General features: G+C 42.1%; 1 protein-coding gene across 4 annotated transcripts in view; it reads left to right on the forward strand.

The window, feature by feature from the left end:
- Positions 1–15063, forward strand: part of trioa (trio Rho guanine nucleotide exchange factor a) — a 121729-nt gene continuing 106666 nt past the window's right edge. For 3 of the 4 annotated variants that reach the window (XM_017454336.3, XM_017454338.3, XM_017454337.3), the window contains exon 1: positions 1–285. In XM_017454336.3, the coding sequence (XP_017309825.2) occupies positions 216–285 (70 nt within the window). In that variant the 5' untranslated portion in view covers positions 1–215. The remainder of the gene's footprint in view (positions 286–15063) is intronic. The other variant, XM_017454340.3, reaches the window with a different exon arrangement.

Consider the following 15063-nt stretch of genomic DNA (forward strand, 5'->3'; position numbering starts at 1 on the left):
CGGATCCGCTGCCGGCCGGCGATAGTAAATGTGTATTATCCAAGATGGAGGACTGCTCGTGGTCTCTATCCTAGCAGACGCGTACTCTTTTCCACCGTCCGTGTCACTGCTTTCTTACAGCACACGGCCGGACTTTTTCCCTACGATCCTTCAGAGCTGGAAGAAGCGAGTTTTTTGCCGTTTGGATATTAGCTCCGCGCTTTATTTCCACAGCCATGAGCTCGGGGGACGGAGCCGAGGAGGCGGCGAAGGACGCAGCCGATATAGCAGCCTTCTTCAAATCCGGTGAGCGCCTGAATAAGTGACCGAGTCTAAAGTGAGCTCCCAGGCTCTGTGCTGCGCTGCTGCTGCTGTGTTGACGCAGTGCAGGCGTGAAACAGCGCTTTGTGGAGTCGTTATTATTAAAAAGTGGATGAATGAACCGGAAATAAGTTAATGGGGGTGTTCTGTGGATGTGGAAATGAGCCCGTGATTAGCCAGGTCTGAGAGCTGGACTAGTAACCCAGCTGAGATTTCTCCAGTTACGAGATAAACCCGTGTATCAGACTAGAATATCCCTGTGACTGCTAGTTTTAGGTGCAAACCCGTAATTTGTTGATTCTCTAGACTTATAAAGTAGGTAATAAAATATAGCCCTAGCTAGCTGCATTACCTTTAGCTAGCTGTGGCGAACAGGACAACTAGCACTTGTCCTATTAGCCTATTACCTAGTATGGGTGTGTGTGTGGGGGGGCCACCTTTTAACTGCCCTGCACCACTTCTACACTTTATTTCCTAATATTCCAGAAAACACACATGATGAAACCACCTCTGAACCCAGGCTTGTTGTCATGTAGCTGTCCTAACCCACCTACCGCTAGTCTGATAGGGAAACACTGCTGGTGTGTGTTATTTCATCAGCCTGATTTAATCACACAACTACACCTACAAACACACACTTCACTGGCTCTGACTCAGTTATTTGAAAAGGTAGATAGATATTAAAAACAAAAAACAAAAACAAAACAAAAACAATATTCCAGACTGGCAAAAATGAAGCTGGATTAAAAAGCAGTGTATCTTAGCTAGCAATGTAAACAATGACCTGGCGTGGCATCAGACTCGCCTTGGGTTGCTAACTGCTAACCGTTAGCGCTTTAGCTGTGCACAGGAGAGCGGTTTATTATAACATCATGACTTTTAATTATGTACCTGGCTGATGTGACTGTGAGGTGATGCGATCATTAGAAATAATATAATCGTAGCTCAGATTTACTAAGATAAAATCTTCTCTGACCTAAATGTGTGTGTGTGTGTGCGTGTGTGTGTGTGTCTGGGCGGTATCCTTTTCCAGCTAGCTGTCCTATTTAGGTTTTTAAGATCTATTGTTCGTAGTTGTGGTTAATATAATCCGTGATTTCCGGTTGCTGAGTGAGAGTTGTGTGTGATTTCAGTGTTATTTCCCAATCTGTGGATAATAGTAATGTTAATCCTGTTAGAGACTGTATCTATCTGTCTACCATTCTGACTCTACACACACTCACTATATAGGCCGCTACTTGTGTGTGTTCACTTGAACTGCTACTTGTCGTCTAAATCATATCTAATCTAATCTAATCTAATGGTTAAGTAAGGATTCGACTTGACACACTTCAGGGTGTGCTGTTACAGGAAAATAATCCATGTTGAGGTGGTGTGATGTGGTTTGACACGAAGCGGTGTTACTTTTAATAAAACGAAGTGGATTGTGTTTTTTTTTTCCACCGCAAAACAGCATGCCTAGTGTTTTATTCCACTTATACTTGTATCACAGCAATTAGGCAAGCACTGGTTTAGTGGATCACACGTTTGTGTTGCACGTCCTGGGTTGGGGGTTCGAATCCCACCTGCGCCCTGTGTGCGTGGAGTTTACATGTTCACCACGTGCTTCGGCGGTTTCCTCCCCCGGTCCAAAGACACGCGTTGTAAGCTGATTGGCATTTCCAGATTGTCCGTAGTGTCCGTATATGTGTGTGATGGTGCCATGTTGTCTCACTGTCCAGCGTGTCCCCCACTTTGTGCCCCAAGTTCCCTGAGATTCCCTCACGGCCTTGTGTAGTATTAATCATTACGGAAACTGGAGAGATGAACGAGTTGGTGATTTCTAGATACATGAAATCTTGTGGAACATCTGTGAGACAGCTTAGTTCCTGTTGTCTCTTATGTTGTAGCAGCTATAAACAGCCGTCTCCTAATGAAACCAAAACGCTCGTTGTCTTCATAGAGAAAGTTTCACCATATCAGTGATTTATCTTTGATTATATATAAATATTTTTAATTTTTTTTTTTAAATCTGTGTATTATTAGCCTGTGTGGTATTTAGAACAAGTGCATTAATATTAAACCTGTCATTTGGATTACAGCCTCAATACTGTTATAGATTATTAATCAACACCTTCATACCTATCAGATTTGAAAATTGGTATAAAATGCTTTAAACTGACGCACGTACTCTTCCGTGCGGTTCTTTTCTGCCTGTGATGAACGTTTGAACGTGTATTTGTGCCCTCAGACAATGAAGAAACGCGACATGCCCTGAGTAGACCAAGTCCACACAGACAATCACAGACACAGATTGCTTTTACTGCGGTGGTGAATGTAACCACACCAGGAAGTGCTGTACCCTCAACTGTTTCCACACAGGAAGACTTGTGTAAAGTTTTGAACCTTTCAAGTGCATTGGAGTTCAAAAGTTTGCATCTCTCGTACTGAACGCTGTAGAAATATTCCTCTCTTTGCATCTGCTGCAACCTTTTATTCATGGGTATGTCTTTAGTTGTAATAATCGCTCAGCTGACGTTTCAGATCTGTTCAGCTCTGCTGGATTGCTTGGCACGTTTTTTTTTTTTTTTTTTGGTCCCATTTTTCTTCACATATCTCTTATAAGTCTGCCTGCAATCACAGTCTTCTTTAAACTAGGTCTGATTTTGCACCATGATTTTGTTTAGGTAGATAAATTGTAGAACATTTTAGTTGAGTTTTTTTTCGTTGTTGCCCAGAACCCATAGAGGATGCAAATATTTGCAGGTAGATTTGCATTGGAAATAAAAAGAACGAGCTGAGATGTCTCTAGTGAGTGGATCACTACTGCTTTTATGATAGGGCACTTGTTTTGGGATGTGTGTATATTCTGGAGGTTGTAACACTGTTTTGTATCCGAGTAGCAAGACCGATTCAGTTCAAATGCCGTCTATTCTGTTTTCAAAATGAAAATGTCTTGTAAGCAAAGGATCCGTAGTCCTTAGCAAAATTCTTCATATCAGTTGTGTGCAGGTTGACCTTTTTGTTTCCTGATGGCGCAGAAAATTATACCATAACAGAAGAACACTGAAATTAAAGTGTGAAGCTGGACGCTCTGGTGTGTATACGTGCAACATGTGAAGGGATTTTGTTTTGCCGTGAACACTACAGTCCAGTTTTTGGTGCAACTGCTGAAATGTTCATTCTTTCAGGGAGTTTAAGGCCGTTGTTTGTTTTCGGAGCGGTTCGGTTGTGGTGAGAAAGCAATCCGACCCAACAGGCCAACAAACCAACCTGTATAGCAATGCATGATGGGAACTGCGTTATGTAAAACGCGTGTTTGTTTTGTTAACCGCTCGCTACGTGAATCGCGGTCTAACTTGGACCAAAGACGAGGTAAAACGCCGCAGTGAAATTTCAAACTTTCAAAAACGCATAGAAACATTTTACAGATTTACAAGGTGTTTAGCGAGCATCTCAATGAGATGGGCTTTAGTCGCTCTGTGGAACTTATACATTAGATAAATGATAATAACTACAGCTAAAACGAAAGCCACGATAATCTCGCGGAGCTGCTGTCTATCCATCTGGATGGGTGACCGCTATGAGCGTAACCCCAGAACATAAACAGGCGCGCTCTGACCGTCGAGAGGACAGTTTACTCACATGTGACTCGCATAAACACGTTCTGGTCGGCTTTGAAATGTTGCCTTGTGAAAGCCAACCGAGACAAGGAGAAAATACAACACTGTGACAACTTAAGTCCCGTTTCAGAACAAAGCACAGATTGCTGCTGAGGCTGAACTCATGGCTGTGTGTTGAGCTCGTACATATAAAATGAACAGTTGCGTGTTTCTTTGTCGGTCTCTAGTGTGAACGTACTTTAACACGTGTTTCCTCAGACACGTGTGCAGCCAGAACCAACTGCAAGGCTAGTTTTTTGGGAACTGCTGCTCACGCAGCATCCCGGGAAAGATCCCGGGACCGACCATGGGACCGCGTAACGCGCTCAGAGGAAAGTGCTGACCGCCCTCTTCCACATACATGAGCTCACAGATTGGCTAGTATCACTGTGATTGACAGGAGAGAGAGTAAAGAGAACCGTGAGGACTCTTGGCTCCTGGCCGCAGATGTACTGTACCATTTCATAATTTTAAATCCGCATTGTGTTTCCTCGTTCTGTTTTCTATAGGCATCTTTATCCCCTACAGATCCATTTAAACTTGTATAAACAGGAATGATGGATTTGTCATGTTGTTGAAAACACCCAGTTAAGATCAGGGACTGTGCTCTTGGTCGCCTTGTTCACACTGGGAAATCATGGTGTGGTAGATTAGCAGATAAGGCCTGCATAGTGTAAGATGAGTAGTCTGTCAATCGTATAAGAATCTCAGGATGACTGTCATTGTGCACTTTACTTTAAGTTCTATACAACAATAGAGTCGTGAAAAAAAATAAGTATACTCCATGGAAATTGTTGGAAACATTTTGCTCATGTTTGAACAGTGTCTATTGATAAAGTTGTTATACTTGAACAAAACCACAAGGAAAAATAGCTTTTTCAATCATTTATTCAACAGAAATATCAATAGATGTGATATTCCTCTGTGGATAAAGTAAGTACACCCTGGGCCTCAGAAGCTAGTATTGCCCCCTTTAGTAGAAATTTCTGCTTCAAGGCATTTTGCATAATTGTCCACTAGGCTTGCTGGAAATTTTGACCACTCTTCCATGCAATATTCTTTCAGGTGCAAGATGTTTGAGGGTTTTCTTGCATGTACTGCCCGTTTCAAATCCCCCCCCAACATTCCAGTGGGATTCAAATCCGGGCTTTGACTAGGCCATCCCATATCCTCCATTTCTTCTTTTTGAGCCATTCCTTGGTGGATTTGCTAGTGTGCTCAGGATCATTATCCTGTTGAAAGGTACACTTTCAGTTCAACTTCAACTTTCGGACAGATGGCCTCACGTGATCTTCAAACACTCTTTGATTTTATGCAGAATTCATAGTTGAATCAATGACTGCATGCTGTCCAGTTCCTGAGTCAGCGAAGCAACCCCAAGCCATTACATTTCCACCACCGAGCTTCACAGTTGGTATGAGGTGCTTCTCCTGAAAAGCTGTCTTTGGTCTGTGCCAGACATGTCTGCTGTTACTGTGGCCAAGCAACTCTATCTTTGATTCATCTGTCCAGAGCACATTATTCCAAAAGGCCTGGTCATTACCTATATGCTCATTGAAAAACTGTAGTCTTACAAAAAGGCTTTTTCCTGGCACGCCTCCCATGCAGGTCAAATGTATCTCTTTCTGATTGTAGAAGCATGCACTTTCACACCAACAGTTGCAAGACTTACTACCAGATCCTGTGATGAAACTTTGGGGTTCTTGGAGACTTCTTTTTGCATCAGACGTTCTGCTCTTATGCTGAATTTGCTGGAACGGCCGGTCCTGGATAAATTCCCTTCCAGACTAATAGGCATCCACAACCTTTCTTTAGATCTTGGCATGATGGCACCACATACCTCAATAACAAACACCAGACACGAGATATGAGAGGGGTATAAATAAGACAGGTTCCACCTGCACTCCCTAAACAGGTTCTAATCACTGACACACAATCTTGAACACCTGATTCTAATTTCATGGATTTGAAGGTGTGAGAAATGTAGGGGTGTACTTACTTTTTCCGTATGACTGATCTGTAAATTGTGAAAATTACTGCATAATGTCAATTTTATGTGTCAGTTATTAACAGGCACTGTTTCAAGGAGGATCAAATGTTTGCTTCTCCCAAAATAATTTCCATGGGGTGTACTTATTTATGACTTTACTCTTTTTACCAGAAGCCAGAACTTGGAATTTGCATGTGTTTATGTTGGTGCCCGTGTTCAGCAGTGAATTTATTTGGGAAGTCACACTCCACAGTAGAGGTTAATGACTCGTATGAAAATAGACACTCAGGGCTTTAAGTATTTGCAGATTTTCATAAGTATTAATTTTTTTGTTTTATCGAGCCTACTAGGTTTAAATGTTATTGTGGCAGTTGTACACAGTGTTTTATTATCAAAACAGCTTTATCGTGGTGTCAGTTTCATCTCTCAGTCCGTACAGTGTTTTTACTGATTGCTGCAGCCAAAAACGCTCGATTTTGCTGCGTCTTTTTAAACATTTAGAGATGCGACGTTTTTGTGGAAAACTACTTGAATTGGCGAAATTGCAATTGCACAAAATCGTTCTTTCGCAGTGGTGTTTGTTGGTGAACGAGACCTTTTAGCTGTACTCGTGTTCGACGCATGTGAATTGAAGAGGGTTTTGGCTGAATGGGCGTCGTGATGTCACACGACGCGTCTCTGCACGAATCTGCTGTAAAAACTTGCGAGCCCTCCGAATGTCGTGGAGTTTGCTTGACTTTGTGTTAATTTCTGTGATTGCAAAGTTCTGCAGAGATTGATCTCTGGCAGCTTGGCAGCACTGGGATTTGAACTCGCGACCTTCCGATCAGTAATCTAACGTCTTAACCACTCGGCTGACGCGCGGTTTCCCCTCACGCTGCGCACCAGCAGCTAAACACAGAGTCATGATGCTCTTCACACAGGAACCCAACGTGTGCTGACTCATCCTATATCAGACGTGCGGCGATCAAATGATTCGTTTGCTTAGACTGATTGGAAATGTCAGAGAAGTCGATTTCCATTTGGCGAACGGAGCAGAACGGCAGTGAACTGTGTGAGAGGCTTTAGAACAGTGAAAGCCTCTATTTTTTATAAAAAGCATTTGAATATCCCTGCTGCTGATTTGTTTTGAATATTACCGTTAGAAAAAAACCTGTTTTGTCTTTGCATGTGTTTCATCCTGAGACGTTCAGATTGGACACTTACAGCTGTTGTATGATTAACCCTGATGTGTTCAGAGGTACTTTTACCTCTGCTGTTGACCACCTGAAGAGACAACAGTGTAAATGTAACATTTATAGTCCAAGCTTTTCCACTTTGCATTCTCTCTCTCTCTCTCTCTCTCTCTCTCTGTCGCTGTCTCTTTATTTCTCTCTTTCTCTCTCCATCTCTTTATTTCTCTCTTTCTTTCTCCCTGTCTCTCTCTTTCTCTCTCTTTCTCTCTATCTCTATCTCTGTCTCTTTGTCTCTCTATCTCTGTAAAATTATTTTACTTTTTTCTTTTAGGGTCATTTGCAGTGACTCTGAGGGACTGAAATAGGTCGATGTAGCTTTTAAAAGCTTGTAAATAAAAGGCCTTTGAAATTCAAAATTCTTTATTTCTCTGTTTCTCTATCTGTCTCTTTCTCTCTCTATCTGTCTCTTTATTTCACTGTCTCTCTCTTTCTTTCTTTCTTTCTGTCTCTCTCTTTCTCTATCTCTGTCTCTTTATTTCTCTCTTTCTTTCTCTTTCTCTCTATCTCTGTCTCTCTCTTTCTCTCTCTGTCTCTTTATTTCTCTCTCTCTTTCTTTCTCTTTCTCTCTATCTCTCTCTCTTTATTTCTCTCTCTCTGTCTTTTTATTGCTCTCTCTCTCTCTCTTTCTTTCTCTTTCTCTCTATCTCTGTCTCTCTCTCTGTCTCTTTATTTCTTTCTTTCTTTCTCTTTCTCTTTATTTCTCTCTCTCTGTCTTTTTATTGCTCTCTCTTTCTTTCTTTCTTTCTTTCTTTCTTTCTGTCTCTCTCTTTCTCTATCTCTGTCTCTTTATTTCTCTTTCTCTTTCTCTCTATCTGTCTCTCTCTTTCTCTCTGTCTCTTTATTTCTCTCTCTCTTTCTCTTTCTCTCTATCTCTCTCTCTTTATTTCTCTCTTTCTCTCTATCTCGGTCTCTCTCTCTTTCTCTCTCTGTCTTTTTATTGCTCTTTCTTTCTCTTTCTCTCTCTCTCTCTCTCTCTCTCTCTCTCTCTCTCTGTCTCTTTTATTTCTCTCTCTCTTTCTTTCTCTTTATCTCTCTCTCTCTTTCTCTCTCTGTCTCTCTATCTCTCTCTATCTTTTCTCTTTCTCTCCCCTCTTTCTCTCTCTCTTTTTTCTCTCTCTTTCTTTCTTTCGCTCTCTTTTTCTCTCTCCCTCTCTTCTCTCCCCCCCTCTCTTGCTCTTTATTTCTTTCTTTATTTCTCTCTCTTACGCTCTATCTCTCTCTTGCCCCCCCCCCCCCCGCGTCTATGCTTTATCTCAGTGTCTCACAGTTTATCGTTGCTCTCTAACCGCTGTGCTTTTTCTCTCTCTTGTCGGCCTGTCTCACTCTGTCAGACACTCCTTCAGCCTGTCTGTGTGGCGGGGAGAGGTCACGCTGACCTAGTTTAGGCCTGCGACGGCGTACTCGGTGCCCCCTCGCCCAACGTCTTCTGGCACGCAGCATGTGCATCCTCATTATCCTCGTGCACGCAGAAAGACAGGAACTGAAAGACAGATAGGTCGAGGTTGCTTTCGAAAGGGAAATGCACAGGGTTTTGTATCATAGAGGCTTAATGGCTGGGTTCAAAAGTATGGTACAGTAGAATTGTTCAGAGGAAATTCAGAGAAATTGGAAGAGACTAACATGGCTCAGTCTATAGGAATGTTTACAGCTGAGCTAAATGCTATGCTTTGGTTTGGGGATTCACCTAAACACATTAGTGTTGTTTTGGGGAAACTGATGAGGGAGTCTATTAGATTACAGCTGGCCTGAAATCCGATTACAAGCTGGATTTGCTGCTTCTGCACCCTCACTGTATATATACAAACCACTATAATCTGCCATTGAGCACACACACACATACACCCTCCCACACACACCCACACCTTTCAGAGTCTTTGTTTCTAACAGCACAGACAATACAGGGTTGGACAAATCAGTAACTTGAGCAGCCAGGACAAGCAGTCTCCATGTGCAGGTTAATAGTTTCATTTTCCTAGATATGAAGATATCACTATTGGCTTTGTAGATACAGTTTCAAAATACATATATATTTATTTATTTTTCCCCTGCCAGAGCATCATAATGTCAGATAGGTTGATGGATCAAGCAGAATTCATGTCTAAGCTTTTGGTTTCATATTCATGTTAAAAAAAAACGAGTACATTTTTGTGAACAGACCCCTGGTTCTTATTCACAAGCCATTTTTCGTGCACGGGGAATTCGTAAGCAAGCAGGTTTCGCTGTTGACTTGGTAGCTGCAGTTATTTTTCCTCCGGGTATGACCATGACGGGTAGGTTTACAGATTACGTGAACAGACTACCAGATCTGAATTGTAGATGAGCAGATTTAGTTTCGAGGCTGTTAGCTAGAGGTCACGCGATCGATCGGTTATCAGGAAAAATCCACACCGATAGTGTTTCCCAGGTGCGTCCGTTTTCGGGAGCGCCTGAGAAAGGTCCGCTGTCATTATGCATTATATAGGAAGCTGGGGCGCGGTCAGCGTTCCAGTTCATCCCAAAGGTGTTCCGTGGGGTTGAGGTCAGGGCTCTGTGCAGGACACTCGAGTTCTTCCACACCGATCTTGGAAAACCATGTCTTCATGAGGCTCGCTGTTCCGTGCTGGAACAGGTTTAGTCTTCTTAGAGCCAGTGAAGGGAAATGGTAAAGCTACAGCATACAAAGACACAATCGTGTGTTTCTAACTTGGCAACAGTTTTCGGAAGAACTACATACGGGTGTGATGGTCAGGTGTCCAGATACTTTTGGCCTTTGCGTGTATATGATCCGAGAACAAGACACCACATCTCATAAATAAAATGTTGGCGAGAGGTTTACTTTATACGATGAATTTATGATTTGTCCACCCCTGAAATTCAAAGTGTGTATTTGATGGCATGATCAAGAGCTGTGTAGTTTGGTGTAAATGAGACGGGACCGTTATTGCAGCGTGACTTATTTATCGATCACGAGCAGCGTTTTTTTTTTTCAGCGGGAGAACTGAAACTATTGACATTACGTTTGATGTGTTAAATCCTGTTTTGAATTCAGTAGACGCCGTTGTTCCAGCTGTTTGCGCGGGTTTGTCTTGCGCAGAACTCTCCGGAATCTCGTTTTGACTGAGAGAGTGGCATCTTCTCCTGACATTTAGAGGTCATGTGAGATGAAATGTTTTGTCTGTTAGCTAATTGAATCTGCAGGTCCAGAGTTTGGTGTCCGCTTGCAGTGTGGATGAGTTTGAGATGACGGATCGGATGTGCTACGTGTGAAGGAATGGAGCTCGGAGAACGGGAGGAATCGTATCATCTGGTATTGGGTTATCTGAGTATCTGGTATTCCTCGGTATTGGGTTTTCCACTCCTGTCTGCTCCAGCGGGACTCTGGATTTGTACACATGAGCTGTGGATTTTTGTTGTGTGGAGCTGCTAAAATGCTTAAAGAAAATCCGCCCTGATCGATTGATTTGTGTATTCTTCTTCATAATTAACACGCGGTCTTCGTCCAAGATTTATTTCATAATGAAATTCTGCATTGGCTTTTGTTTTTAATTTCATTTTTTAGTATGAACAGTCTAGTCGATCTATCTTCACTTTAACGGTTTCCTACACTGTAAAACATTTCAGGTGGTTCAACTTAATTCAATTTTATTTGTATAGCGCTTTTTACAACAGTCATGGTCTCAAAGCAGCTTTACAGAAACATATAAACACAGGATACAGATTTTAAGTGTGTGGATTAATCCCTAATGAGCGAGCCGGTGGTGAGGAAAAACTCCCTAAGATGATATGAGGAAGAAACCTTGAGAGGAACCAGACTCATCTGGGTAACAACAGATAGTGTAAAAGCAAAGGAAAGTCCATGATGGTTTTTGTTGAGCTAGTCCGCTGTTCAAAGGACCCCCGAGTGCAAAACTGCATGGAACTTAGAAACGAAAGTTCACCTGCTGCCTTAAAAACATGAGCAAACTCAACTTTTTCAACTCAAAGTTTAGTTTTCCAAGTCAAGACAAAGGGTTACTTTAAATTTTCACTAGAGTTCAGTATCTAAAATGTGTCATGACGATTGGAGTTAAAAAGAAGAAATGGGTTTACGTTACTTAACGGGGCTATCATGTTTTACAGTGTACCCACAATCCTGTTCCTACACACAAGGATTTAGCTCTTGCTCCGTCTCTGTGTAAAGCCGGTGCACACGGTGCGATTTTTAACCGTCGTTTGGGATTGTTGCTTGTCCAGACTGTACGAACACGATCCCCGCTGTAGGTCACGTCACACCGAGGAGCTCAGCCGTCATTAATGTCGGACTGTACGACAGTCGAGACGCGAAACACGGATGCACGCAGGAAAACTGGTACGGAGTAGAGAACCGCACTACGGGACTGTACCTCGAATCTTCTGACACGGCCAGAATTTAATCGGAGGAAACATTTGATCGCGATCGGCTGTCGGGGAAGGCGTCAAACCAGCGATCGAAGACTATGGATTTTGTGCTAGGATTATAGAATCTTTTAGCTTTCTCAAATTTTGTCTCAGACGACCACATCGTGGCCAAAATGCTACGATGTGAACCCTGATTAAAGAGACTGAGCAGAGCTTTAGTCCTTTAGTCTGTCCAGCTCTCTCACGCCCTCCTCTATACACTCTGCTCAAATCGATCAGCTTCCAGAGCGCCGGCTTTTATGATGATACGTCCTCGAGCCGCATCGCGCTCGTCATCCCGTAGATGACCTACCTAGCCGAGCCGGGTCTCTGTAACTCAGCACAGCTGTGTTGTATCGCTGCATTGCATTCTGGATCTTTGAGTCCGACGTTGCCCGTCTCCACATTTATGTTGGATTTCTCATTAATGCGAGATCGTGTAGCTGAAAATGGTTTGTTTTTTTGGAGCTACCAGTGAATCCTGACTATCATATACCTTATATTCAAGATTTCTTCTCCTGCTTGCTAACCCACATTACAGCTGCACTAGCAATGTCCTGCTGTGACGTCACTACGGCGGACAACTGCGGTCTTCTCACAGGAATAACGAAAATACTGCACCAACCAACAAATTAGCACGAGAATCTCTAAAGACTCCACAACTGATGTCACCCTGGCCCACTTCTTCAGCCAGCCCTTGGTCCAGCACAAAACCTTGTGGGTTTATCCCACTGCTCAGGGTCAGACGCTTCGATCACGCTCTGTTCTGTGCTCATTCTGCCACGTCTTTCTTTTCATTCACTTGGGCTTGTACCCTGCTGTCCTTCAGGGTGTGTTGGAGGTCGTGGAGTTGGATATGCACCGGTTACTTATTCTTTTCTGCTTTGCTTTTGGTTAGTATTTGTCTCTTCCATTGTGTTTGAGAAATGAGACCGTCTCAACAAGAAATGTGGACTAACCTGCTCTCTGTAAATGATTAACACCTCCTAAACGTGTTTCATGAACCTTGTCCTTAACCAAAAGTGTCAAATTACCCGATGGAGCGTCAGCAGCATGATAAATCCACACTAGCCACAGGGTTATGGAGTATAGATATCCTGTAGTGTGCACTGCTTAGGGAACAAAGCGAAATCTGCATTTGTCAGAAGACAGTCAGTTGAGTTTGAGTGGAAATATGGTGTGGTGCTGCTTCTCACCTTCTGAATCATTCTGAATCAATCCGATATTCTGAATCAATATCAAATCATTCTCATACAAAACCCATCTGTGTGCACGTGATAAAGCATGGCCAGTGCAGGATGTAGTGCGCACCTCTAATAATAAAACACTCCGACAATACAGCAAAGCGGATTTCTCCTCCAGTCTGAACCTGTGTGCTGGGCTGTGATGGATTGCATGTATTGTGGCATGTCAGTCAGTGTTGGCATGCTTGTTGTTAAAAGTTAGTGTATTTGGCAGAACACTGGCGCTGATTCTCACAAAGCGATGGTCTCATGTTCTCCTCCATGTGTCTTTCAACAAGATGCGCTGCCATACTTCCAGCTGCTAGGATAAATGGAGAGTTGATTGTTAAATGATCGTTATCAGTGAGGGACAATCTGTGATTGCTGTGCGCGCGTGTGTGTGTGTGTGTGTGTGTGTGTGTGTGTGTGTGTGTGTGTGTGTGTGTGAGAAACGCTGTGATCAAGGACAGTAGAAGTTTATAGCCTTAGGTGTGATATTAACTCGCATACTTACAGCCCTTTGTTCTTTATGGAAAGCTTTAGTACCTTGTGTAACGCTTTAGTACCTTGTGTAACGCTTTAGTACCTTTAGTATCCTTATGGAAAGCTTTAGTACCTTTTAGTTTCTTTATGGAAAGCTTTAGTATCTTTTAGTATCCTTATGGAAAGCTTTAGTACCTTTTTAGTATCCTTAAGGAAAGCTTTAGTACCTTTTTAGTATCCTTAAGGAAAGCTTTAGTACCTTTTTAGTATCCTTAAGGAAAGCTTTAGTACCTTGTGTAACGCTTTAGTACCTTTATTATCCTTATGGAAAGCTTTAGTATCTTTTAGTTTCTTTATGGAAAGCTTTAGTATCTTTTAGTATCCTTAAGGAAAGCTTTAGTACCTTGTAGTATCCATACGGAAAGCTTTAGTACCTTGTAGTATCCATACGGAAAGCTTTAGTACCTTGTAGTATCCATACGGAAAGCTTTAGTACCTTTTAGTATCCTTAAGGAAAGCTTTAGTATCTTGTAGTATCCTTAAGGAAAGCTTTAGTACCTTGTAGTATCCTTACGGAAAGCTTTAGTACCTTTTAGTATCCTTAAGGAAAGCTATAGTACCTTTTTATTAAGTTTGTTCAGTATGTAAGGAATAAAACACACTTGGGCGTGTTGTCAGAAGTTGATTATTTTTCTATAAAAGTGTACCTCCTCTTACAGTTTTTATTTATTAAGCAAAACACAGTACTTTTTTTATCCATTTACAGCTATATATAATCTTGTGGAATGTCCAAAGCAAGTTAGTTCCCAGAATCAGATTCATTAGAACAGCTATGAGCACCACGATTTTTCTTTTTTTCTCTCTCTCAAAGCTAATAGTAAGCAAAATAAAATTGTACCTCGTCACGTAACTGAGAAACCGCAGTGCCCGAACTCCGCTTTTCCCCGGTGCAGAGCGTAACGCTGAAGTCCTCTTTCACAGATGTTTGAAGTCTTCTTACAGAACGCTTCACCAGAGTGTTATACAGTTTATAATGTGTTACATTTGTGTAGTTCACATATCTGTTTACTGTTAGGCTTTGGTCATGGTTAAAGTACTAGACTGAGAGCAGAGTGCTCATGTTTACGACAGAGCACACTTCAACTAAAACATGTATTACTATAATAAGCGTTTAGATGCTTTGTAAGCTCTGTAAGATGGCCAATCTTTTCACTAAATCAAACAATTTCTACATTTACCTTGCACATCTACCGCCGATCTCTCCTTACTAAGCCTTCCTTCAGTCCCCATGGCTTTAATATGAACATGTTAGCTGTAAGGTTATCTATAAGCTAGTGCGCTTCAAAACAGTGACAGAATTCACTTTTAGAAGATATATGCATTAATAATATACACTCTCTCTACCACCGATACGGATCAACCATTTTGATGACATCATTCTGCACTTCAGCTTCTCATCAGATTTTCTGTCCAATCAAACGCTTTCTAGAATCTGAAGTGTCCCGCCCCCGACACTATAAACATCACCTTGCTGAAGTTTCTGTTGTTGAGCGAGAGAAATCGTCTCAGTAAGAACGGGTCATAAATGCGTCTCTGGCTGTTTGAACACAGGTTTTATTCAGTTTTCCAGCTGTACGTTGGTTAAGAAGGAAACGGCTTTAATTCTTTCACTTTGATGAAGGAGGTACTTGTGCCAGATCATGGCTTAGCCCAGGCTGTGAGGTAAGCTAAACGCTATTGGCTATTTAAAAAGGGGGAGGAGCCACTCAGTATGTCCTGGCCTGACTTCCTGTTTC

The sequence above is a fragment of the Ictalurus punctatus genome, chromosome 24 (assembly GCF_001660625.3).
Source record: "Ictalurus punctatus breed USDA103 chromosome 24, Coco_2.0, whole genome shotgun sequence".
NCBI classification, from domain to species: Eukaryota; Metazoa; Chordata; class Actinopteri; order Siluriformes; family Ictaluridae; genus Ictalurus; species Ictalurus punctatus.